Raw genomic sequence first — 23,724 nt, forward strand, 5'->3', positions numbered from 1 at the left:
GAGAGGGACCCGGGGTCATAAGGGAGGAAGGGACACGAGTGCTGACAACTCCGAGTCAGACGCTACACACACCGTCCAAGTTCATCTCCCAACCCTCTGCGAGCTGATTTTGCCCTTTCACCAACTGACATCTCCCACCCCCCAGGCTGCGACCTCCAGGAGGCCAAGCCAGTGTGTGCTTTGGTCGCCTCTGCATGCCCAGCCCAACCACAGAGGGCGTTGGATGAATGTGTGTGGGATGAAGGAGCGAGGCAAGCCCTGCAGGCCTCATGGAGGAAGAGACTCCGCTGAGGTATCATTGTCCCTCTGGTGACCCCTTATCCCAGGCACCATTCCTCATCTCAACGCACCTCCAGGGGAAACAGACAAAAAGGGGGGAAAGCCTTAGGCTCCTGGTGTGACCAATAGCTCAGACTCGAAGCGGAAGCAACGTCAGTGAGACGTACACAGATGGTGACCCATCCCAGGCCTCACAGAAGGGGAGTGCCCTTTACCAGTGAGGTGTCCGGGTGGCAGGGTTCATAATTTCCATTACTAACAGCTAACATCACCTAACATGTGCTCAACATACATCATCTCATTAAACAGTTACAACTCCATGAGGTCTACATTATTCACCTCCATTTAATATTCTCTTCATTTTAGAGATGATGGAAGAGGCTCAGAGAGATTGAAATGTTGCCCGAAGTCCCTGGAGGAGCAGGAAACCCAGCCCTGGTGGCAAGCCCATGCATCTAACCACACGTATGCCATCTTCCCCCACAGGTTTAAGGATAGTGAAGTGTGGCTTTCTCTCGATTTTGCTTCCTCCCTTTTCCCTGCTAACCCACCGGAAAGTTTTACTGCCTGGGATTCTGAAAAGACATGTTCTAGGCCAGCTGAGCTTCCCTAAGGATGGTGAGACCATGACCTTCAGTCTAAGTCACAGGTAGAGATTAGAGATAGAGAGATAGAGATAGAGATAGAGATAGAGATAGAGATAGAGATAGAGATAGAGATAGAGATAGAGATAGAGATTGTGAGGCCCCTCTCAGAAGTGTAGAAACTTCAGTTACTCCACCGGGGAAAGAGGATTGTGCTTAATGCTTGATGTACCTTATATAACCCTCACACTAACCATGACAAGTAGGACTTTCCAGATAGGAACTCTGAGGCGGAGAAGGTTTGACAGGCCATCCCTGTTCAAGGGTGAGCTTGGGATTCAGTTCGAAATCTGACCCCAAAGCCCACGTTCCTCCTTGCCCAGGGTGACTGCATGTGATTTATCCGGAGACTGGAGGAAGCCCCTGTAACTGCTATAGAATATTCTTACTGAGCTCTTGGCAGCTGCCAAGGAGTCTGGAGGGGGAATGGTGGAGCCTAGACCTCCGTCCCTGCTGGTGAAGTTGAGACATGGATCAGATGCTGGTGTTTTCTGTTTCAAAGCAAGTGATGTCCTCTGAATGGTCCCAGGTCACATGAAGGGGCTTGGCTAGCTTGTGGCAATATTTTCAGTCGATGACATAGGGCTCAGCCACCAAAGAAACTTACGGGAGCCCCGGGAAGGGCATTGCCCAAGGGAAGTGGCCCAGGGGAAAAGTTATTTGGGACTGTTCATTTCTGGCATAGATTTCCTCCCAAAGCTTTCCGTCCAAAGTCTCACTCTGAGTTGTGCTCAAAATGGAAAGATATTTCTAAGCATCCCCAAAATAAAAATAAACTAGAAAACAGAACAGTTGAGTTCTGAAAAGACTTGTTACCTTGGCCAAGTCTAGGGTGTGGTGTGGGGGAGGGAAGAGGGGACACGTGGGAGTGATCTGGGGGTGTCCTGAGTTGGTGCTGTAAACACACATTCCACTGACACCAACTTCTGGAAGGGTGCGACCTGCTGTGAACCCTGATGACTGAAAAAACAAAAAGTGTTGTCTCTCAAGGTAGGAAACCAAATGAGGTGACCCCTAGAGGGAGCTTCTAGCCTGAGGAGGTTTCTAGGACAGCATTAGCCTGAAACTCGGTCTTGAACGATGGAATCAGGGCCATCCCTCTGGCCCAAGCCGTTCCCCTCCATCACCACCACCACATCTTCCCTTTGCCTTCTCCTTCCCACCCTGGGGTCAGATGAATAAAAACGCCCCAGACCACCTCTGTCCCAATGGTTCTGCACAAAGCTTAGAGCAGCAAAAAACACCGAAATGGCCCAAGTCAAAGGCAGCCCCTCCTGGGAGTGACGGTCCGGCAGCAGAGCGTCTAATTCTGATTTCCTCTGCCTTTTCCCTCAGGGATCAGCAGCCCACGTCCTTCCCACTGTGGCCACATCAGATGGAAAAAGGAGAGCGCCCATGCTCCCCCCGATGTCCCATTTTTCATGCCCTGATAACTCCTCCCCCATCTAGACCCCGCAGGTGGGCGTGATCTGTACCCCTTTTTATTCACACCTTCACATTCTCTGTCTATGATGACTTGGGCGGGTGTGTTATCTTTTGCTAGAATGTGAGCTCCTAAAGGTTTATCTACATCACCACCAGCCCCTAACCCCGTGCAGGCTCAATAAATGTGTTGAGTGAATGAATACAGGCATTGTTTTAAATGATCTCTCACTTGGTTTGAGATCACTGGGGGACCTGTAGAGAATCTGACTTCAGACCAGCTACAAGTCAACCTGTCTTTTGCTAAAAGAGTTCAGTTATGTCAAGATCTTCTCAAGGAACCTGAGTGCCCCACAGTAGTAGTGATGTGGGTAAATAAAACAAGCACAGAGCCCTCAAGCTCTGAGATCTGATTCCCCTGTGTTTTTGCAACAAATTTCCCTTTCCTGCCTGTGCCGGGCAGAGGCTGGTATTAAAATGAGCCCGGGGTTGCCGAGCAAACCACCATTTTCAGGGCCATGCTGGGCATTCGGGGGAGGGAACGTTGGCACAAAGTGCACTTTAGATCACTTCTCCTCAATAACCAATAGGTTCTTTCCCACTGAGGTCGCCAAGGAGAGGGTAATGAATGGTTAAGGACCATGGACTTTGGAAACAGAATCCCACAGTTCCAATTCTGGCTCTGTTGTCCATTACTCTGTCAGAAGCTGTCTGCATGCCCTAGATGGGCAAACTACGGCCCACGGGCCGGATCCGGCCCGTTTGAAATGAATAAAACTAAAAAAAAAAAGACCGTACCCTTTTATGTAATGATGTTTACTTTGAATTTATATTAGTTCACACAAACACTCCATCCATGCTTTTGTTCCGGCCCTCCGGTCCAGTTTAAGAACCTATTGTGGCCCTCGAGTCAAAAAGTTTGCCCACCCCTGCCCTAGATGGTTTTGCTCAGTGGATAGAGCATCAGCCTGTGGACTGAAGGGTCCTGGGTTTGATTCCAGTCAAGGACACATGCGTGGGTTGTGGGCTCAGCCCCAGCAGGGGGCATGCAGGAGACAGCCAATCAATGATTCTCTCTCACCACTGATGTTTCTATCTCTCTCTCCCTCTCCCTTCCTCTCTGAAATCAATTTAAAAAAAAAAATATGAAAAAGATGCTGTCCGCATCCATTTCTTTATCTGTAAATGAGGAGAACAGCACAACCTCCGGAAGGTTCTTAGGAAATTTGGGTTAAAAAATGTGTTTAGAACCATATCTAAGCGCATAGTAAATACTACGTATCATTATTGAGCCTTCTCTGGACTCCCTGAGGCTGAGTGTGTGAAAACCACGGTCACTCCAATAGGCAGCGCGTGTGGTGTGGGTACAGCCAGCCACCTGCCCGCCTTCGCAGGTGGAAGCAAACACGCAGCCAGCAGAACAGTGTGGTGCGCCTGGAAAGGGGTACCTGTCTGGGCCTCAACCGCAAAGCCTCCATCGAGGAGAACTGATCCCCAGGACAAGCCCCAGGCAGTGTAGACAGGGGACCCCTCTTCACTGTTCCTTTCTGGGACCTCAGGAAAGAAGCCCCTCTCCTACCTGCTGCCTGACCTTCTCTGGCAGAGGCTCTGGGAGTGTGGGGTGGGGTGGGTGATAAGGCCTGCATCCCTCTACCCTCATCCCTTCTACACTGAACCTAGAAAGTTCTTTTAACTCTCGTGGTTCAGATGATGATCAAGAGCCTCCTTGTTCCAAGAAAAAGTTTCCTTCCTTTCCTACAATCTTTTGTAAAATTCAGAAAGAGGCCATTTCCCGAGGTAAAACCCTTCCTAGCCGGTGTGAACACCGGGCTGTTTGCAAAGCCCTTATAGTGAAAGGGCCTCTGGCGACACCTCCGCTGCCAGGAAGCTTCCCAGGGATTGCAGCTACCTTAGGCGTTGCGTTGAAATGGTTTAGCGATCCCCATCGTGTTTCCCCGAAACAGAGCGAGCTGACAGCCAGTCACCAGGGCTCTCGGGAACTTCGGAACGGCAGGTAGTTTACACAACAAGGAGGATTCCTGTTTTGGGGAAAGAGCTCTGAGGGGAGTAGGCAGATCTGGATGGAACCAGAGTGAGAAGCGTACAGGCGTGCCCCGCTCCTTACAAAACAACTCTGAAGCCCAGCCTTCATCCTTACTAGCAATGGCTTTATGGATGGTGGCGGGTGCCGGCATTTAGTTCAGAACAGAAAAGGGACTGTGCCTGCAATGACTGAACCTAGGTCAGCGGTTCTCAACCTGTGGGTCGCGACCCCTTTGGCGGTCGAACGACCCTTTCACAGGGGTCGCCTAAGACCATCCTGCATATCAGATATTTACATGACGGTTCATAACAGTAGCAACATTACAGTTCTGAAGTAGCAACGAAAACAATTTTATGGTTGGGTCACAACATGAGGAACTGTATTTAAAGGGCCAGAAGGTTGAGAACCACTGTCCTAGGCCATCTGGACTCTGGACTAAAATGGGCAACATTTGTGGGGTCCTCTGATTCTGTTTCTCCAACCACACTGATAGCACTTGGTATGTATTCCTTTCTAACAGTAGCCAGGACGCATCGATTTATACCCATTTGCTAGAAACCAGGCGAGACTGACGCGAGCCCATGGGTGCCATGTTTCTTCCTAGCTGAAAGGAATAAGGAACTGTTTGAAATCTGAATCTGGTGTAGGGGGACCTCACGGCCCAGCCTTCACACTGCTATGCCCCCCAGCTCTCAACAGCACCAGGGAGGAGGAGGAGAGCTGTCGAAGGGCATGCAGAGAACCGGCGTTTAAAAATAGCTGCAACCTCATGGCTGGGAAGGAAGTTTATGTTCGACTTTAACACTCAGCACAAAAAAAAAAAGCAACCACCATAAACGCAATGTCTAGCTTCTTCTGTGAATGTGGTTTTTCCACAATTATCTTTGAAATGCTTACAGGAGTGTGTATACAGAAGGGATGCGACCTACAATATATGCCAAGGTTTGTCTAAAAATATTTTACACCTGTTCTCTGTTCTGCACACTGGTCATATTTTACCAGTGAAGTAAAGTACTCATAATGCCAGACGGAATGTGTTTTTCTTCCAAGTCCTCAATGTTTTTCCCTTCTGCAAAGCAAACCTCCTCTTCTTTTCTACCTGCAGTAAAATAAAGCCAGCGCCATTACCCATATGACACATCTACCACCAGAGCTGCATTTTAATGGCTCCTATTTCTGAGCCAGTATCATTTAAATAGGAACAACCATTTCAATACTTTTCTCAGCAGCATGGGCGCTTCAGCCAACGTTGTTGGCTGCTCCCACAAGGAGCATCAACTCGTATACTGGGTTTAAATCAATTTGCTGATTGCGTGAAAAAGAATGCTGAAACACTGGTTTCCCTCTCAGCACCTCAAAACTAGAATTACAAACTCAGTGGTATTTATTACTGAAACATGAATAGAGTAGCTTCCAGGATATTACTGTAGAATTTGTATTGAATTCTGCTGGTGCAAAGAATAGACTGGACAGCGAAATGTTGATATAATAAACAGTTATGGTCTTCATTTACTTTTCTGATTTCAAAGGGCAACAAACATGGACAAAATTCTGAACATCATGGCTTCTAAATATGTAAGCCCCTAAGAACATGCTCCATTAAGTCAATGACAACTCTTCATAGCAAGGTGTTTAGTTCCCCGAGGAATTATATTGAGATCACTATACCCATTTTGCAGATGAAGAAACTGAGCCATCTCAGTCAAATGACTTAACTTGCTTAAAGAAGAAATTAGGCCCATAATTTCAAATAGCCTCTAGACATGGGCTGCCTCCTGGCTCAATGTTTTCTTCTAAGGTATCTTAAAACTCAAATATTGAGAAATGATTAGTAGTGCTTTATTATTTACAAGTCAAATACCATTAATGACAAAACTTTTAGCCCAATCTAAACCTCCAAAAACCCAAGGGTTCATTAATATTTGATCCAATCAAATTCTAACTAATCCAAAATCTAAATAGTAAGCATCTATATATATGAAAGCCTAAGCGACCATTACAACTGGTCAACCAAATGACCGGTTGCTATGATGCGCACGGACCACCAGGGGGAAGACACTCACTGCAGGAGCTGCCCCCTGGTGGTCAGTGCACTCCCACAGCTAACCTCCCACGGTCCTTCCCCCTGGCTGGCGGCCCTGATCGGCCCAGATCAGGACTGGGTGAGACAGCCTGGATCAGCCCCGATCACTGGCCAGGCTGAGGAACTCCACCTGTGCACAAATTCGTGCACTGGGCCTCTAGTTTAGTATAACAAGATTTAATTCATAGAGAAGCTCCAGAAATTCTTCTGAGCCATTTTTAAAATGGCTTTTTCTGGTTACTGTGAAATTTAAACATGTTCAAAACTAACAGCAACACTAAAAGGAAATGTAAGTTCACCCATAATAGCTTACATTTCACCATAATAGCTTAAGCTTCTAAAATGTGAGTTTTTATTTAAAACTAAAATATACTTTGATTTCTTCAAGAAAGGCTTTCAGAACCAGTTTGAAACAAGAGATAATTTGGTTTCATTTATGTTTTAAAATAAAAGCAAAAAGACCATTTAGTACAACATCTGTACATATATAATTACAAAGGTGTGTCTTAAGATAATCCTTTTTAAAAATATGTTTTTATTGGTTTCAGATAAAGGAAGGGAGAGGGGGAGAAAGAGGGAAACATCAATGATGAGAGAGAATCACAGATTGGCTGCCTCCTGCCCATCCCCTACTGGAGATCCAGCCCGAAACCAGGGCATGTGCCCTGATCAGGAATCAAACCGGTACCTCCTGGTTCATGGGTTGACACTCTACAGTGAGCCACACCGGCCGGGCTTAAGATAGTTTTTTAAAGTAACTTAAAATAAATCGTAAGTACTACAAGCACACTGTTGAAAACTATTTTGGTAACTGACGTAGCCTTTCCTTATTGTGTTTATCGATAAACACAGATAAGGAATGTATGTAAAAATAGCTACAGGTCTAATGTAGACAATTTTACTTAGCAGTGAGAGAGCCGTTACATCTGCAGTCCTTAGTCTGAGGGAGTCATCCTGTGGTTATAAAATTGAGAGAATTTACACAATTGAATTAAGAAAAGCAACAAAATTAGAGCATTGTTAATGATTTCTAAAAATACCTCCAGATGGCCTGTGATTATAGTTTATGACCACCAGAGATATGAAGTCTCTCTCTCTCAAAACATCATGACTTCTGAGCATGGCTAAGCGCCTTCCACCGGACTCTTCTCATTAACTCTCTCGTGGAGATTCTACAAGTCGTTTGGCTAATACATCAAAAACGGTCTTCAGCCGGAACCGGTTTGGCTCAGTGGATAGAGCGTTGGCCTGCGGACTGAAGGGTCCCAGGTTCGGTTCCGGTCAAGGGCATGTACCTGGGTTTCGGACACATTCCCAGTGGGGGATGTGCGGGAGGCAGCTGATCGATGTTTCTCTCTCATTGATGTTTCTAACTCTCTATCTCTCTCCCTTCCTCTCTGTGAAAAATCAATAAAATATATTTAAAAAAAAAAAACAAAAAAAAAAACGGTCTTCAGCCAAGGCCAGTTTGGCTCAGTGGATAGAGCGTCGGCCTGCAGACTGAAAGGTCCCAGGTTCGATTCTGGTCAAGGGCATGTACCTGGGTTGCGGGCACATCCCCAGTGGGAGGTGTGCAGGAGGCAGCTGGTTGATGTTTTTCTCTCATTGATGTTTCTGACTCTCTCTCTCTCTCCCTTCCTCTCTGTAAAAAATCAATAAAAATATATTTTAAAAAAAACGGTCTTCATTCCACTGACTTCAAATTACAATAGCAACTAATCGGAGGGAACAAAGCATAGAGTTTAAGAGCATGAACTCTGGAACCAGACGACCTGAGTTTGAGTTCCAAGTCAGCCCTGCTTCTGCGCACTAGGTTAGAAATGTAACATGGCACCTAGAGTTCATACTACATGAATAGCACATGCCCGGGTTGCGGGCTCGATCCCCAGTAGAGGGCGTGCAGGAGGCAGCTGACTGATGGTGTTTCTCATCATTGATGTTTTTCTCTCCCCCTCTCTGAAATGAATGAAAACGTATTTTTTAAAAATAAGGCTGTTTTCTGAACGGATCTTGTACTACAGATTGTTATCCTGCTTCTGATAAAAGCACGCATTCGAGTCACATGAGGATAGATCGTGGATGTGCATGCTATGCGCTTTTCTGTTTGCGTAGGGAGAGGGTGTGGAGGATGCATTTCACTTCATTAGTTTACGTCTGTCCAGAGAGATGCTTTTTTCTATGCTGGTGACATTTTAAAATAACCTAAATCCTAAAGATTTGCTAGATTAACAAGTCTCTCAAAGTGCCCGACATGACACCTATTTGAGAATGAACACTCACCACACGTTAGAAAACTATTTAAAACCCGGGGCACCTTTAGCGTTACCTTCAGAAGCTAAGCAGCAATGTAAATACTGCCACTATCTCTAAGGGGCATTTTGACTGAAGGGGTACATTTGCCATCTAAGAGGTTCAAGTTATTCAAAGAGGACTGAACAAGACACCTGATTTTAGGTAGAAAAGAGGAGCAGTAAAGGAATATTCTAAACCCAGGGCTACTTTTTAGTACCATCCTTTTCCCTCATCGATGAGCCATGCATCTATAAGGCAGTATTTTGGACATCAGGATAAGGCCTTTTCAAAGCTGCTAAATATCTAGTTATTGAAGTCAGAAAGATAGGAGAGACCGAATAAGATGTAACTCGTCAACTTGTCAACAATGCGATGGCAAATGGGGAAAAAGATTTGGAACTAAGATGTAAGCTTTTCTAAGGTGTGTTAGAAAAAACACCTTTGAAAAAGCTTCCATTCCAAACGAGCATGGAAACAGAGCCGTTGTTCATTATTTAAAGAGAAAAAGCATAAAGCTCTCAAGCTCAAATCAAATGATTTTCTTAAAACCAATAAAGATAAAATTTAGTCCTTTTCAAGCGCCAAGTGAACATATGTACCAATATGAAATTTCCCTAAGATTTTTTTTTTAAAATCCTCACCCAAGGACATGTTTTTATTGATTTTAAAAGAGAGAGGAAGGAAGGGAGAGAGAAACATTGATCGATCCCGCAACCTGGGCATGTGGCCTGACTGGGAATTGAACCCAAAACCTTTCGGTGAATGGAGACAACACTCCAACCAACCAAGCCACATCAGCCAGGGTGAAATTTCCCTAAGATTTTTTTTTTTTTTTTTGTCAATATACACCTCCTAAGATCTGATATTCTTAAAGTGCTATTATTTAAAATCTAAATATATACATATATACATATTTGTGTTCCAGATTGTTACAAATTCTATTGCCTATCTAGTGACCAGCTTATTCTAATTATCAGGAAAAAGTATGTTAACTTGAGCCTTTCTTCATTTATAAAAAGGGAGTTTTCTTCCAAGTTAAGCCTATGGTAACATCAACCAAATGTCTCCAGCAGAAAACAGTGCTTACAGCCATTACGCGGATTGTGCTCTTACAGCTATTCAAACTTCGTGATGTGATCACAAAAGCACATAATTGATAGTGTGGCAGGCCAGATCTGCTGCTTCCACTCACTATCCCAATACTTCTTTGTAGCCTCATTCTGTCCACTGGAGGACAAAGGCCTCACCATGGAGCTGACAGAAAAGCTTAGTTAGCTCTGTTATTTTCAGTGCTTGTTTCCTTAAAACATTTTATTGCTCTGAACTGCTTGGGTAACAGACAAAAGGCTTTTGTAGACTGATGTCCAAAAACTCACTTGACACCAAATTTATTTCACTAGTAAGCCAGGCAGTGCTGGTTTCTTACTATAAAAGCACAGAGAACGTTATTTTTTCTTCCCACTCAAGAAATTTTGTCACCAATACTATGTCAACAGTGCACCAATGGACAATTAAACAGTTAAATGACTCATTTAAATAGTGTCCCTCCCAAGTCATCTGTTTTTTAAAAACTCCATCCTTAACAAGCCACTACAATTTGACACACATTATCAATGGCTAACCATTAAAAAACCCCAAGCCAGCGGGTTGGCTATCCAATTTGTCATAAAAAAATAAAAACAATATGCTGGGAAAATGCACACAAATGCTAATATTTAGTAACCTGTCCAATCTTGAATAGATTTAGATCATAAACTCTCCAACTTCATACAATGACTGAACTTTAAGTAAAAGGATTAGTAAACAGACCTAAATCTTTTTGTCAAGTTAGGTCAGCTGCTTTGTCCAAGCAAGTTTTATGAGCTGTTCATCTCCTACACAGAAACAGAAAACCGATCCAATGTACATTTCAAATAAATCCTCTCAGATTACAGGGGAGAATTTCATTTTATCACCTTGGATGTCAGCATGACACATTTTAAAGCTTGCTGTGACTAGCTTTAGCATACTATCCCTAGCAAGGGGAGACAGATAGGGACTGGAGAGAGGTGCCAAAAAAGAAAGGCTGTCCCAAGCAGTGGTCAGGCTATGGAGTTTCGATAGGACAACTTTGTAGGTAGCAAATGACTATCTGCTGCACTAGTAGAGCAGCTGCTTTCCATCACTCCTTTGGGATTCAATGAGTCAGATCTTTCTGCATTATTAACATGTATAATGTCATTAACTCCAGAGAGAGATCTTTGGCAAAGGCTTAAAAGACCACAAAAAGCATTTTTAATTTTAAAGAATTTTAATACAAACTTAATATAAACTATTTCAGTCCCTCTTAACATGTAAGACACTGACTCAAAATACTTTTATACCATTTTTTCAAGTATTGCACAATATAGGTACAAAATTAATATTTACGATTACATTTTCTTCCATAATATATAGCAAAAATCTTTAAACCTTTAACAGAAAATACATTTTTTGAAAAAGCAAATATTCGTACATTTTAATTCCACCACTAAAGGAATATCCTGTACACAATTTTTAGAATAGTTGATGTCTTTAAGATGGATATTTTACAATTTCAGTAAAAAAAATACAACATGAAGCTGCTGCTGTCACAGATCACTGTAGTAAAAAGATATAAATGCATACCATGTCGTAGAAACAATATATATATCCTCTGATATTTTACAAACTTTGTACTAAATTAAATTATACAATTAGAAAAGACCAATAAACCCACTTATTAGTGCCAATTTTTTATAAAAAGAAAAAAAATCAGCCATGTCCTTGCTATATCTTAAATACTGTAAGAGGCCATACTGTATATCTGGGAGTATGCTTTAAAATATACAGTCAGTATAAAATAACTTTGTGCTTGGTTGGCAAATGAAAAATGATGCATGTTTTATTTTTGTAACCAAGCTTGAATGTATCTTTACTATACGCTTAAAAAAAAAAAAATCTCAAGGAGGTGAAAAAAAAAACCCTCCTTGGGCCCAAGCATTTTAACTTGTACTTTTAACTTTTACGACATTTTTTTCTTCTTTCAGTTAGCCATAACTGGCTGGAATTGCTGGTTAGAATACTGCATGTTATTTAAGCTAAAATTCAAGCCATCTACAAAAGACTTCTCGTTGAGGCCTCCGTAGGCCGCAAACACGTCAAAGGCATTACTGTACTGAAGAGGACTGAGGTTAAGGGGGCTGTCACCTGGGAACATTCCATTGGTACTACTACCTTGACCCTGCATATTAGGAAAAACAAATTCCTTGGCATTAGGAGAAAGAGCAGAGGTTTTCTGCTGCTGCTGCGGCGGCGGTGGCGGCGGCGGCGGCTGCGAGGGCTGCTGTTGCTGCGGCTGCTGGCTGCCCAGGCCAAGCCCATAGAGAGAGTGCACTGAGGAGGAGATGGCTTTCTGCTTCAAGAGGTCATTCACATTCAAGCCAAGGTTGATAGGAGAAGTGCGTGCCACCTTGTTGCTCCGGCCACTATTCTTCATTTTGGTAGAGCCGAACTTGGTGGCAGCGAAAGTGGCAGTGGTAAAGGTCAATGGCTGAGTGGACCGGGGCATGAAAGTCGGGCTTACAGCAGCTGAGTGGCCAAAGGGAGGCGATGGGGAGCTGGACACTGACGAGGCTGGGTCACTTATGGGCATAAAAACCTGCGCCTCTGGGTTAAAGCTGTTTTTGATCTCCTTATCCAACTCACATCCGTTTTCATTATTGTCATCCACGTAGAGCACCTTCACTGGTCCCTTCTCGCCAATCTGGTAGGAAACCTCAAATGGGTCGATCCACACACTGAGATCCTGTGGCAGGTTGCCACGAACGTCGTCAATGTCCAAACCGCTCTCCTTGGACGCCTGTTCAATCACGGGGTCCACCTTCTCCCCTATGTGTATACACCTAAACCCTGATCCTTTGTATGGCTTTTCAGGATACCAGTGCCCTTCATATTTCTTCTTAAGAAGTCTTTCAAGCTCTTCACCAAAAATGTTGACACGTCTCCTGGGTAGCTTATTGTACAAATACGAAATAATAAAATTTAGTGCTACTTGGATTTCAAGCTGCATAGCTGCTATGCCACAAAGTTAGATTTGTGTTTCAACTCCCCCCCCACACACCGGAGGAAACCAAAAGTGTTCAGTTTGTGGCAGAGAAACAAATTTTCATTCAAAGTGCTGGTATAGTAGGTTATCCTTCACCTTGAGAGGTCTTGTTCCTTAAAGAAAACAAAACAAAAGCAAACATGTACAAATGAGCTAAATGTTAAGTCCCACAGCCTGTTTTTACCCCCGGAATAATGTCACTTTTGAAAAAGTCTAACAGGATAGAAAGTCTGAAAAATATAATCAGTACAAAATACAGGCCTATACAGTAGAAATTGTTTATTAAACTTCAAAATATCATGGGAAAACAGGACTTCCAGTGAAAACAATATTTTAACCCTATAATTGTTTTGGAATAGAGTTCTAAGAATAAAAACATGTTCGGAATATGTAGCATATTCCTTCTTTTTCTTCCCTCAATTTACACAAGAATGTTTACTGAAAACTATACTCAGAATATCCATCCACCTACATATATATATACATATATGCCAATTTTAGAAGTTGGTAGTATTCCTATTCACCAATTTAGAAGTGAATTCTGTGTTTCTGTTCATTTTGGATATGTATTGAAACTGCTTAAATCTCCTTTATTGTTATACATTTAGAAATTTGAGAAGTTCAGAGGCTTATTTTAATTTCCAAAGTACATTATGCTAAAATTAAAGGTACTATATACTAAATGAATTGCCATTTTAGCGACTGCTTCAAACCGAATTATCCTATACAGTTGAGGTCTTGCATATACTGAAGAGCACACAACTGAGCTTCTTCTTTGCCATATATATCTTTCTGAAAAATACCTCTTCGACAGCACATATAACAGAAGCCACACTTCATTTCAAAACTATTTATTAACCTGTCTAATGGGCAGGGTTTCTGAGTTTTATTCTGATTTTCAAAACCACCTCCCTTCCTCCCTCCCTCCCGATAAGAGAACCGCCGGGGAGTCCTGCCCGACCAGGTCGACCTTTAAACGTGTGCTGGATCAGCACTGGGTGGGGATAAGGAAAGATCAAGGGCAAACAGACGATGTCGCGAAGGAGCTGTGTGTGTACCCCGAGGCTGGTTTAAAGGGACGTTTAGAAACCAAGCCGGCATGCCCCCATCTGCCCAGGCACCATGTTCGTGGTGACAAAGGGAAAGGGCTCTCTGGCTGCCCCCAAACTACACACGCTGCCCCCGCCAGAAGCCTGGGTGCCGCGGGGGCGGCCGATGACGCCTAATTGTTTGAAGGTGTGGACGAGCGCGATGCGGGCTCGCGGAAGGTGTTTGGAAGGAGCCTGGAGGCCGGACAATTACATAAACAGCCGGTCGGGTCTCATTAGATTGCAGCTCACAGCCCTCGGAACCCAGCGGCGGCCGGAGGAGGAGGAGGAGGATGGGGAGGATGGGGAGGAGAAGGGTGGGGGGAGGACGGCCACGAGAGATGGAAAGGCAGCCGCTCGGGGCCAGGCGCCGGGGCAGGTCGGGGCGCCGGCCGCCCCGGGTCAGCTGCTCCCCTCCCCCCGCGTAACCGGACCCGCCGCTCTCCGCCCCCGGCCCCGAGCCTCCTGGGACCCAGCCAGAGCCTGGGGAGCACCGGCTCCGCCGCACCATTTTCAGCCGCGGCGGCCACACGCCCCGAGGATCCCGAGGACCCCGGCGTTCCCCTCGAGCCCGCCGCTCCCTCCGGGCGCCCCCACCCCCGAGGCCCGTCGGCTCGCCTCGGGCTCCCCCTTCCCCGGTCACCCGGCCCAGCTGAGCCCGACGCGCCGGCCGGCCCCGCCTCCGGGCGCGCCGGGGCCCTTCGGAGCTGCCAGGGGCCGGATGTTTGGAGCCGCTCCCCTCCGCGCCGGGGCCGCGACGCCGCCGTCCCCGCACCCCGAGAGCCGGGTGCCCGCCGCCGCTGCACCCCTCCCCCTCCGGGCCCCGCCTGCCACCCCGGGATACTTACGGGCTGCTTCCGCCGCAGACCCGGCCGCCGGGCGGGGGAGAAGGGGCAGCGGGGCGGGGGCGCGGGAGGCTCCGCGGCGGCGAGCTGGCTGAGTGCACGACGACGTGGCCGGCGGAGGGCAGGGGCCCGGGTGCTGGCCTCGGGGGGTCGGCCCTCGGACTCGGGGTGGCGAGGACGGGGTCCAGCGAGCGCGCTCACGTCTCCACACAGCCCGGCGCCCGGCCCAGCTCCCCGCAATGCACCCACTCCGCGCCGGGCCAGAGGTTGACTCCTTCTGCCGCGGCGCGCGCCCCACCTCTCATTTTATAGCCTCTTCCCCGCCCCCAGCCCCGCCCTTCGGGGTGCGCGCGCGCCCATTGGCGTCACACAGCTCGGGGCGGTGTAACCAATCCCCGCCCTCCCGGACCCTAGCCGGACCCTCACCGCGGGCTCCGCCCCTGCCCGGCCCCCCGATGCCATTGGCCAGGTCCCGCCGGCCCTGGTGCTGACGGGCAGCGAGGGCCAGGGTGGCCCAGGCCTCACCTCTCGGGCTCCAGGGTGGCCAATGAACCGACGATATGGAGTCTCGTGGGCGGGATTAACACACAACTTGGAAAGGGATTGGGGGAGAAACGTGCCTGTAAGGGTGACAGGCAGGGTGGGGCGGCTGACTCTGGGTTGAGGCGGAGAGCGCAAGGCAGAAGGGGGAGGGGAGCGAAGCAGGTGGCGAAGCTGCGGGGAGAGCTGGGAGGGGAGAGTTTACAGAAAGTGGCCCTACCCGAGTGGGACTGTGGCGAGGAAAATCCCACTCGTGGGCAAGCTACCAGGTCGGCCTCCCGTGCACCCGGGAGAGCCTAGAGAAAGGGCGAACGGTGACGGGGACTCGTGCACCCGATCGATTGAATATTAATCACCTCCGGGGCCCAAGCCAACTGCCACCCAGAGGGTGACAACTGCAGAACCCCAAGCAGCCGTGTCAGGCTGGGGGTGGGGGGAGACCACCAGGCCACACCTCCCGCCCGGGTGACAGTTTAACTGCCTCCGCATTCCACATCAGACCTCCCGGGCGGGCACTCGGACGGAGGGCTGGGGTGAGACTGCAAGAAGAATTGCATTTTATTCCCAATGTCCCAACCCAGGCCTCCGTGCCAACTTGCAAACATATCTATGTGTATATATCTCTGCGTGTGTTTCAAGTGCCTGCTTGAACACAAACACACGTATTAAACACGGTGCCTTCCTGTAATGTGCGTTAAAGATAATTTTCGGTTGAAATATGTCTGAGTGGGAGAGAGAGAGAGACTCAAGGGAGACGGGGAGAGCGCCCTTTTTCACAACCTGCAGCAGAGAAATACACGAAGTTGACGTTGGGAGTGGAACCGAGAGTCCCTCCCGGCTAAAAATATTACAGGTAGCAACGACGCCCGATTGGCCGCGCGTCTCCCTTAGCAACCAGGCGATTGGCTGTCTGGTATCCTGGAGACCGACGTCAAACTCGCACTGGAAACGGGGAGAGAAAGTCTAGGGGAGGGAAGCGTGGGAGGAGGGGAAGAGAGCAATGAATGAAACGCCCATCGCCTAGCCTTCCCTTCTCCCCTCTGCTCTGCACTCAAGGCGAGATTCCGGGAAACCATCAGTTGGGCGCCGCCTTCCCCTTAAAAGTGTGGGGCGTTCGTTCTCAACCTGCTGAAGGAAGTTAAAGTGAAACTCGTCGAGGAATGGGGTGTCCGCGGGGCCGGCTGTGTAGACCAGCTTGGGCACAAACCCGCTTTACGTGTTAGGCCTAGAGGCTTTGCGCTTTATGGACGCAAAAGCTGGATGTGGCCTTTTTCTTTGCCCTGACACTCGTGGCTTCTGCCATATCTTCCCCCTCCCGCCCCCCGCCCCCCCTTTTTAGAAAGAACCGAATTGAAAAGGGATATTTTTCAAGTCCCAATGCGTGTGAGCGGGAGAAGGGAGGGAAGATGGGTGTGTGGAATGAGATGAGGGTGAGAGTGGTCAGGTGACCGATTTCATGTTTATTATACAGATTCCTAAAACTCAGGCAGCGTTTAGTAAGGACATAGAAGTTTTACTCGGTGACTCTTTAATTTTTTTTTTTTTTTTAGTGTTTGGGCTTTTTTAGTTGTAAACAAGGAAGAATGGGATTTGATTGTGAAAGTATGGAAGCATTTAAAATTAATAGGCCCCTTTCTTTGCACTAAAGAATTTTATAATATGTTATTTGTTCAGTGTTTTCTTATTTTGCTCATATTTCCTGGTTGTTTTCTATAATGAACATTAATTCCATTTGGTATTTTAAAAGTGTTTTTAATTTTGATATTTTTTTTTAATATATTTTATTGACTTTTTACAGAGAGGAAGGGAGAGAGATAGAGAGTTAGAAACATCGATGAGAGAGAAACACCAATCAGCTGCCTCCTGCACATCTCCCACTGGGGATATGCCTGCAACCCAGGTACATGCCCTTGACCGGAATCGAACCTGGAACCTTTCAGTCCGCAGGCCGACGCTCTATCCACTGAGCCAAACCGGTTTCGGCAAGTGTTTTTAATTTTATAATTAGTTAAGCGCAGACATTGCAAGAAACTAGGTAGGATATTTTGGGAATAGCTTACCAAGAGAAACACTTGATTTTTCATGTGCCCCAGAGAATAATTTCGCTTACCATTAAGCAAATATTACTGTACCAAACATCTAGAATTCCAAGACCATGTGTCGGGCCATGTGTCTTGTTTTGTAATTTGGAGAATATATCACTATAATTAGAGAAGCATATTAGGCTCGGCTCAGATTAAAATGTCTAACTAAAGATAGATGAATTGTAATTTTGTCAAGCTTATTATCTATACTTTTCAAGAATTCTCTAAAGAAAAGGCACAAATTCTCTTTTCTGAATGCCCCCTGGGATCTATAATCCCAGGTTTGAAATTTGAGGACAATCATCGGAGAGGTACTGATTAAATATGAATGGCAGGAAATTGAATTTTTAAATCAGAAATTTAGATGTCAAAAATTTATGAATTATTGCTGCTCAGGTATGAGAGGGTTTCAAACCAAATGTAAATATAAACGCAAACACACACACTGAGGCCCCATGGCACACTGGAGAAAATATAGGAGAGCAGATATGGAAACATCTGAATTTCACCTGTTTCTATCACTTTATGTTCTCTTACCTATAAAAAAGGTTGGATTAAATAATCTTATTCAATTTTTTAAAACCACATTTAAAACTCAATGTCCCTGAAGTTAAACAATGTAGTTCTTTTTCCAAGATCGATTGCAAAAAAGGGAAACCTGGTGCATATAGCCTTCCAACACTGTCAGTCACAAGGTATAAAATTCCCTGCATCCAAGTTTTGCACTTTTAAGGACCCCTCATAGGGCTTATTACTCTTTAACATTTACTTGGGAATTGTGCAGGGCTGCTAAATACTTATTTTGATTTATGAAGAAAAAAAAGAATTTGACATTAACCCCCAGGTGGTATCACAATCAATACATATTCCTCTCTCTGGGCAAGTGGTAGTCACTGGACATCACAGCGCTAGCCACACAAGTCCTAGAGCGGCATCTTACACTGAAAGCAATGATTGTTTGGTAAAGGAATACATTCCAATATCACTGGAAATGACAGTTCCTGAAAGCGCCCTGAATTGTTACTTATTCACACATAGGAACACACACCCCACCTTGATTTCTGAGAGCCACATGTCCTAAACTTTCTCATTCTCATTCTGTTTCCTTATTAACTGAAACTAGATTACAGGCGACTTGCCATCACATGATGGGTATTTACTAAGGCTCGTTTCATTCCTAGGGAATCAACCTTTTACCTTTATTTGAAAATTAGGCAACATCCAAATGTAATGCTGTTCCTATCACTCTTGTGATTGACTTCTTTAGACAGTCATGCCACATGAACCACAGCATGCACATTTTATTTTTTTTATTTTTATTAATATATTTTATTGATTTTTTCACAGAGAAGAAGAGAGAGGGATAGAGAGTTAGAAACATCGATGAGAGAGAAACATCGATCAGCTGCCTCTTGCACACTTCCTACTGGGGATGTGTCCGCAACCAAGGTACATGCCCCTGGCCGGAATCAAACCCGGGACCCCTCAGTCCTCAGGCCGGCGCTCTATCCACTGAGCCAAACCAGTCAGGGCAACAGCTTGCACATTTTAAACCTGGTTAACAAGGAGCACCTGCAAACTAGTCACAGAGTCATTAAAATCCAAGTAAACCAATTCTTCCCTAAACATTTCTCACAGGGGTTTTCTGTGGCTTCTCATTTGGGTTAGTAGAGGAGGGCCCTGTATTCTTCAAAAGACTTTGCAATGAAAAGATAACTAGATATATTCAGCAAACCCGGTTCTCTTTGGAACAGGCAATTCCACTGAAGGCACTTGGCCTGATAGAATGTCTCCTTATAACTTGCTCAATCCCTGTTATCCTGATGAACAAGAATCCAATCAAATCTCAAAGTTTCTTTTCTTTAGCCAAGGATGAGGATTTTGATCTCAGCTGGAGATTACAGCTGCTGATTCTAGGAGTGACTCAGTGTTCACAACATTCTAAGTCCAAAGAACATTCAAGTCTCTGTGAGCTTTAAGTATACGAATTCTAGATTTCACCTATTGTGCACTATGTTAAGGAAAATGGAGCCGAAACCGGTTTGGCTCAGTGGATAGAGCGTCGGCCTGCGGACTGAAAGGTCCCAGGTTCGATTCCGGTCAAGGGCATGTACCTGGGTTGCGGGCACATCCCCAGTAGGAGATGTGCAGGAGGCGGGCTGATCGATGTTTCTCTCCCATCGATGTTTCTAACTCTCTATCTCTCTCCCTTCCTCTCTGTAAAAAATCAATAAAATATATTTAAAAAAAGAAAAAAAGGAAAATGGAAAGGGCTCTATTGCAATGATACATGAATTTAAAGCATAGACTGTAACTGTTGTTATGCAGCTCTTCTTACAGAATAAAATACAGTATACATAAAAAATTCTATTTTCTAAAATAGGCACATGGTCCTTCAATTCTGAATACATATACATATATATATATATATATATATATATATACTATACATACAATATATAAATCTGGGGACATATATAGAAATACCTATAGATATGGGTAGCTATGGATAGATAGATACAGGTATATGCCAGTTGTAGCAGACACTGTTGCTAGCTCACCTATTTCCCATGCCCCATCCCCTCCCTCTTGTCTTTCTTCCTGAAGAGCCTATAAGAGCTAATGACGTGTTTTCCCAGCCTTCAGTGCAGTAGGGGTGGCATTGCAACACGGTTCTGCCAATGAGACATAAACAGAAGTCAGTTTGGACGGTTTCTGAGGAAGCTTTTCTTTTCTCATCAAAGGCGTTTGTTCCAGGTACTATCAGCTGCATAACAAACCCTCCAAAATGCAGCGGGACGGCACACCCGCCCACTTTATTATGTTCTCAGACCCTGTAGGTCAGGAATTCAGACCGGGCTCGGGGGATGGGTGGCTTGTCTCTGCTCCACAATGTCTGGAACGTCAGCTGGGAAGATTCAAACTCTCAAGAATCATCTGGAGCAGATTTGTCTAGGAGAGCTTTCTCCTATGACGAAAACACGCCATCTCCGTGCTGCCCAATATGATGGCCACTAGCCACGTGTGGCTACTGAGCACTTGACATACGGTCAGTGTGACTGAGGAACTGAAGCGTTGATTTTATTCCCTTTTAATTAAACGTGAATGTAAATAACTACCTGTGGCCAGAGGCTCCTGAATTGGGCAGCAGGGATCCGGGGGCTTCTTCACGTACACGCCTAGCACTTGGGCGAGGATGGACCAAACCCAGCCTCTCACGACCCGGCCTCCAAAGTCACAGAGCACCACTTGCACCAGACTCTACTAATGACGTGATCATAAACCTGCTTAGATTCAAGAGGAAAGCACTTAGAACCCTGCCTGTGAAGGGAGGCATGTCAAAGAATTTTGGATCTTTTTAAAAAATTTTATATGTTTTTATTGATGAGAGAGAGAGAGAGAGAGAGAGAGAGAGAGAGAGAGAGAGAAACTTTGCCTCCCACAAGCAACCCAACCTGAGTATGTGCCCTGACCAGGAATCGGACCAGGGACCTTTTTTGAAAAAAATATGTTTTTATTGATTTCAGAGAGGAAGTGAGAGAGATAGAAACATCAGTAATGAGAGAGAATCATCAATGGGCTGCACACTCTCTCCTGGGGATTGAGCCCGAAACCTGGGCATGTGCCCTTGACCGAAATCGAACCTGGGATCCTTCAGTCCACAGGCCGACGCTCTATCCGTTGAGCCAAACCAGCTAGGGTGAACCAGCGACCCTTTGATGCGTGGGATGATGCTCAACCAACTGAGCCACACCAGCCAGAGCATCGGGATCATTTGAAAAAATCGCCACTGGAAGGCTTCCGCCTCTGTCCTGCCTTCACATGATCTGATGGCAGCAGCCTTCTTTATAACCACAAGAGAAGGCAAGGGAAGCACAGAGGTAGGGCCCTCACTGAAAGTAGTAATTGTCCGGGTCTCGTCTTCTTTTTAAACCGCATTAAGTACTCCATGACTTACAGCTGAATGTATGGTCAACAAAAACACAGTTTACATCTTTCAAGGAAACCTGAACTTAACTCTTAGAATAAATATCTTCTAATCTAAAATATCAGGGCTTCTATATGCATACCCAAGGACATGGACAATTGGGTGGTGAAAGCCGGGGGGGGGAGGGTTGGAGGGGGTTAAGGGGTTAATGGGGAATAAAAGGGGACATATGCAATACTTTCAACAATTAAGATAAACAAAATTTTAATACAAAAATTTGGAAAACAGAAATAACAAAGAAAATAGCAATAATCTTTCATCTCACCACGCAGTGATCACCATTGTAGCATCTGTTCCATCTCTTTCTGAATGAGTCTCTACAGTATACTTTTGTATCCAGCAGTCCACTTAGCATTACATCATTCCTATCTTCACTTGACACTAAGCATGATCATAATCATTATTTTCAATGACTGCATTCTATGATTTAGAATAATTTATTTAATCTATTTAATTGCTCAGAATGTAGGTTGTTGAGAATTTTTTTTGTATTAAAAGCAATCATATTTAACAAATATATGTATATACTAGAGGCCCAGTGCATGAAAATTCATGCACTGGAGGAGGGGTCCCTCAGCCCGGCCTGCCCCCTCTCACAGTCCGGGAGCCCTCAGGGGCAGGAGGCGACCCAGTGATCAGGGGAAGGCAATGCCCTATCACACCTCTGCTGCTGCCACTGCCGGCAGTGCAAGCCTTGGCTGGCCCTGGGTACCTGAGCCTCAGGCCGGCCCTGGGCAGCTGGGGGGATGAGGGTGGGTTCGGCCACACCGTGTGCCTGCCACTGCTGCCCCCCCCCCCCCCCCGCCCCCCTGGCTGGGCTGAAAGGACTGCGGGACTCAGGAGGCAGGTGCAAGGAGCAGCCGCACCACGCGCCTGCCACTCCCCCTCCCCCCCCCCCCCCCGCAGGGCTAAAAGGACTGGGGGACTCTGGCGGGGCTGAGGGGACTGGGCGCTGCCATCTTTGTGATGGTGTGACAGTTAATTTGCATATTCCCTCTTTATTAGATTAGATACCTTTAGCTCCATCTCGGATTATTTCCTTGGGATAGTTCTAGAAGTAAAATTAATCAAAAAGAAGAGTTTTTGTTTTTTTAAGGCTCTTAATACATAAGGATCCACTTTCCAGGAAGACTAGTATTTTATTTTACACTCCAAGTGGATAATCCCGTCTGTCTCACCACATCCCAACCAGCATTGTTCACTAAGATTTTTTTCTATATTCTTGGCTAATTTGATAAGTAAAATGACATCTCTTTGTTGTTTTAATTTGCATTTCCTTGATTATGTGTAGGAAGAGCGGTGTTTTCACATTTTTATCAGCTCCTTGTATTTCTCTTTCAATGAATTTTCTATCCTCACCCTTTCTCCACATCCTCACTAGAGGTCTTGGTGTTTTTCTCCTCAATCCATGTGCGCATCTTGCATATTTGCAGATTGTGTGCCGAATATGTGGCTGAACATGACTCTAACATAAACTTTCACTCTAAGACTTGCCCAGCTGTTTTAAACACATGATGTTTGATGCCAAGAACAGGTACTCAATGAGTACTTGGTGAATGGAGAAATGAAGAAAAGAGCAAATGAACGAGTGAATGAATGAGTGAGTGGCCCTACTGTGTTACCAAACAGATTGTGATAAGGCAGCCGTGACTGTTGGGGCAGGATGGGGCTGCCTTTGCCTGGAGGTGAGGAAGGCATTGCAGAGCAGCGAGGGGAAAAGGACATTCCAGACTCAGAACCTGCAGAAGCCAGAGGGTCAGAGAGGGGAGAGGTAGAGATAAGGCTGCCATTTCGAGTGAGCCCGGCTGGGAAGAGCTTTACACACCAAAAGAGGACGTGAACTTTATTCTGTAGGGAACGGGGGATCTGGGAAGATTGATAGGCAATCTTTCTCCACTTGATTTCGTTTTTCTATTCCTCCTTCTTAAGACTGGGAACGAAGTCTCTAAGAGCCAGATCAGTCAGTACGCTTTTGGTTGGAAAGGAAGTGAGGAGGGACTTGGAAGGGACAAGTGCTCAATGGACCCCTTTTTCCTGACCCTGTCCCCAGATGCACAAAGCCGAGCTAGAGTCATAGAAAAAGGGCAAGAGACACCCCAAGGCCAACACGTACATTCAGGGGGGTGTCTGGGAGCCCCTGAAGCATCCAGGACTCTGAGCCCCAAGGGTGGAGGCTACAGGAAGTAGTTGAGGGGGCGGTAGGTACTCATCGCTGAGAATGACAAGTTGATGGAGCCACTGACAGGTGTCTGGGGGCGGGTCTCTGAGGATGTGCCACTTCCCAGTGTTTCTTCTGCGCTCTTGGCTTTG

The 23,724-nt window shown here is 45.9% G+C and overlaps 1 protein-coding gene across 1 annotated transcript; it reads right to left on the minus strand.

Moving 5' to 3' along the window:
* Positions 1–11,035: 11,035 nt before the first annotated feature.
* Positions 11,036–15,088, minus strand: TOB1 (transducer of ERBB2, 1). The gene is made up of 2 exons (XM_036340256.1): positions 14,806–15,088; positions 11,036–12,982 (listed from the first exon to the last, which is right to left on the minus strand). Exon 2 carries the CDS (start codon positions 12,831–12,833, stop codon positions 11,808–11,810), a length of 1,026 nt encoding a protein of 341 aa, XP_036196149.1. The 5' UTR covers positions 12,834–12,982; positions 14,806–15,088; the 3' UTR covers positions 11,036–11,807.
* Between the last annotated feature and the right edge of the window lie 8,636 nt (positions 15,089–23,724).

The sequence above is a fragment of the Myotis myotis genome, unplaced genomic scaffold, assembly GCF_014108235.1.
Source record: "Myotis myotis isolate mMyoMyo1 unplaced genomic scaffold, mMyoMyo1.p scaffold_m19_p_17, whole genome shotgun sequence".
Classification (NCBI taxonomy): Eukaryota; Metazoa; Chordata; class Mammalia; order Chiroptera; family Vespertilionidae; genus Myotis; species Myotis myotis.

What these genes read in the sequence shown, in the direction of transcription:
- TOB1 (XM_036340256.1), bottom strand. Translation starts at nt 12,833, where the DNA reads ATGCAGCTTGAAATCCAAGTAGCACTAAATTTTATTATTTCGTATTTG.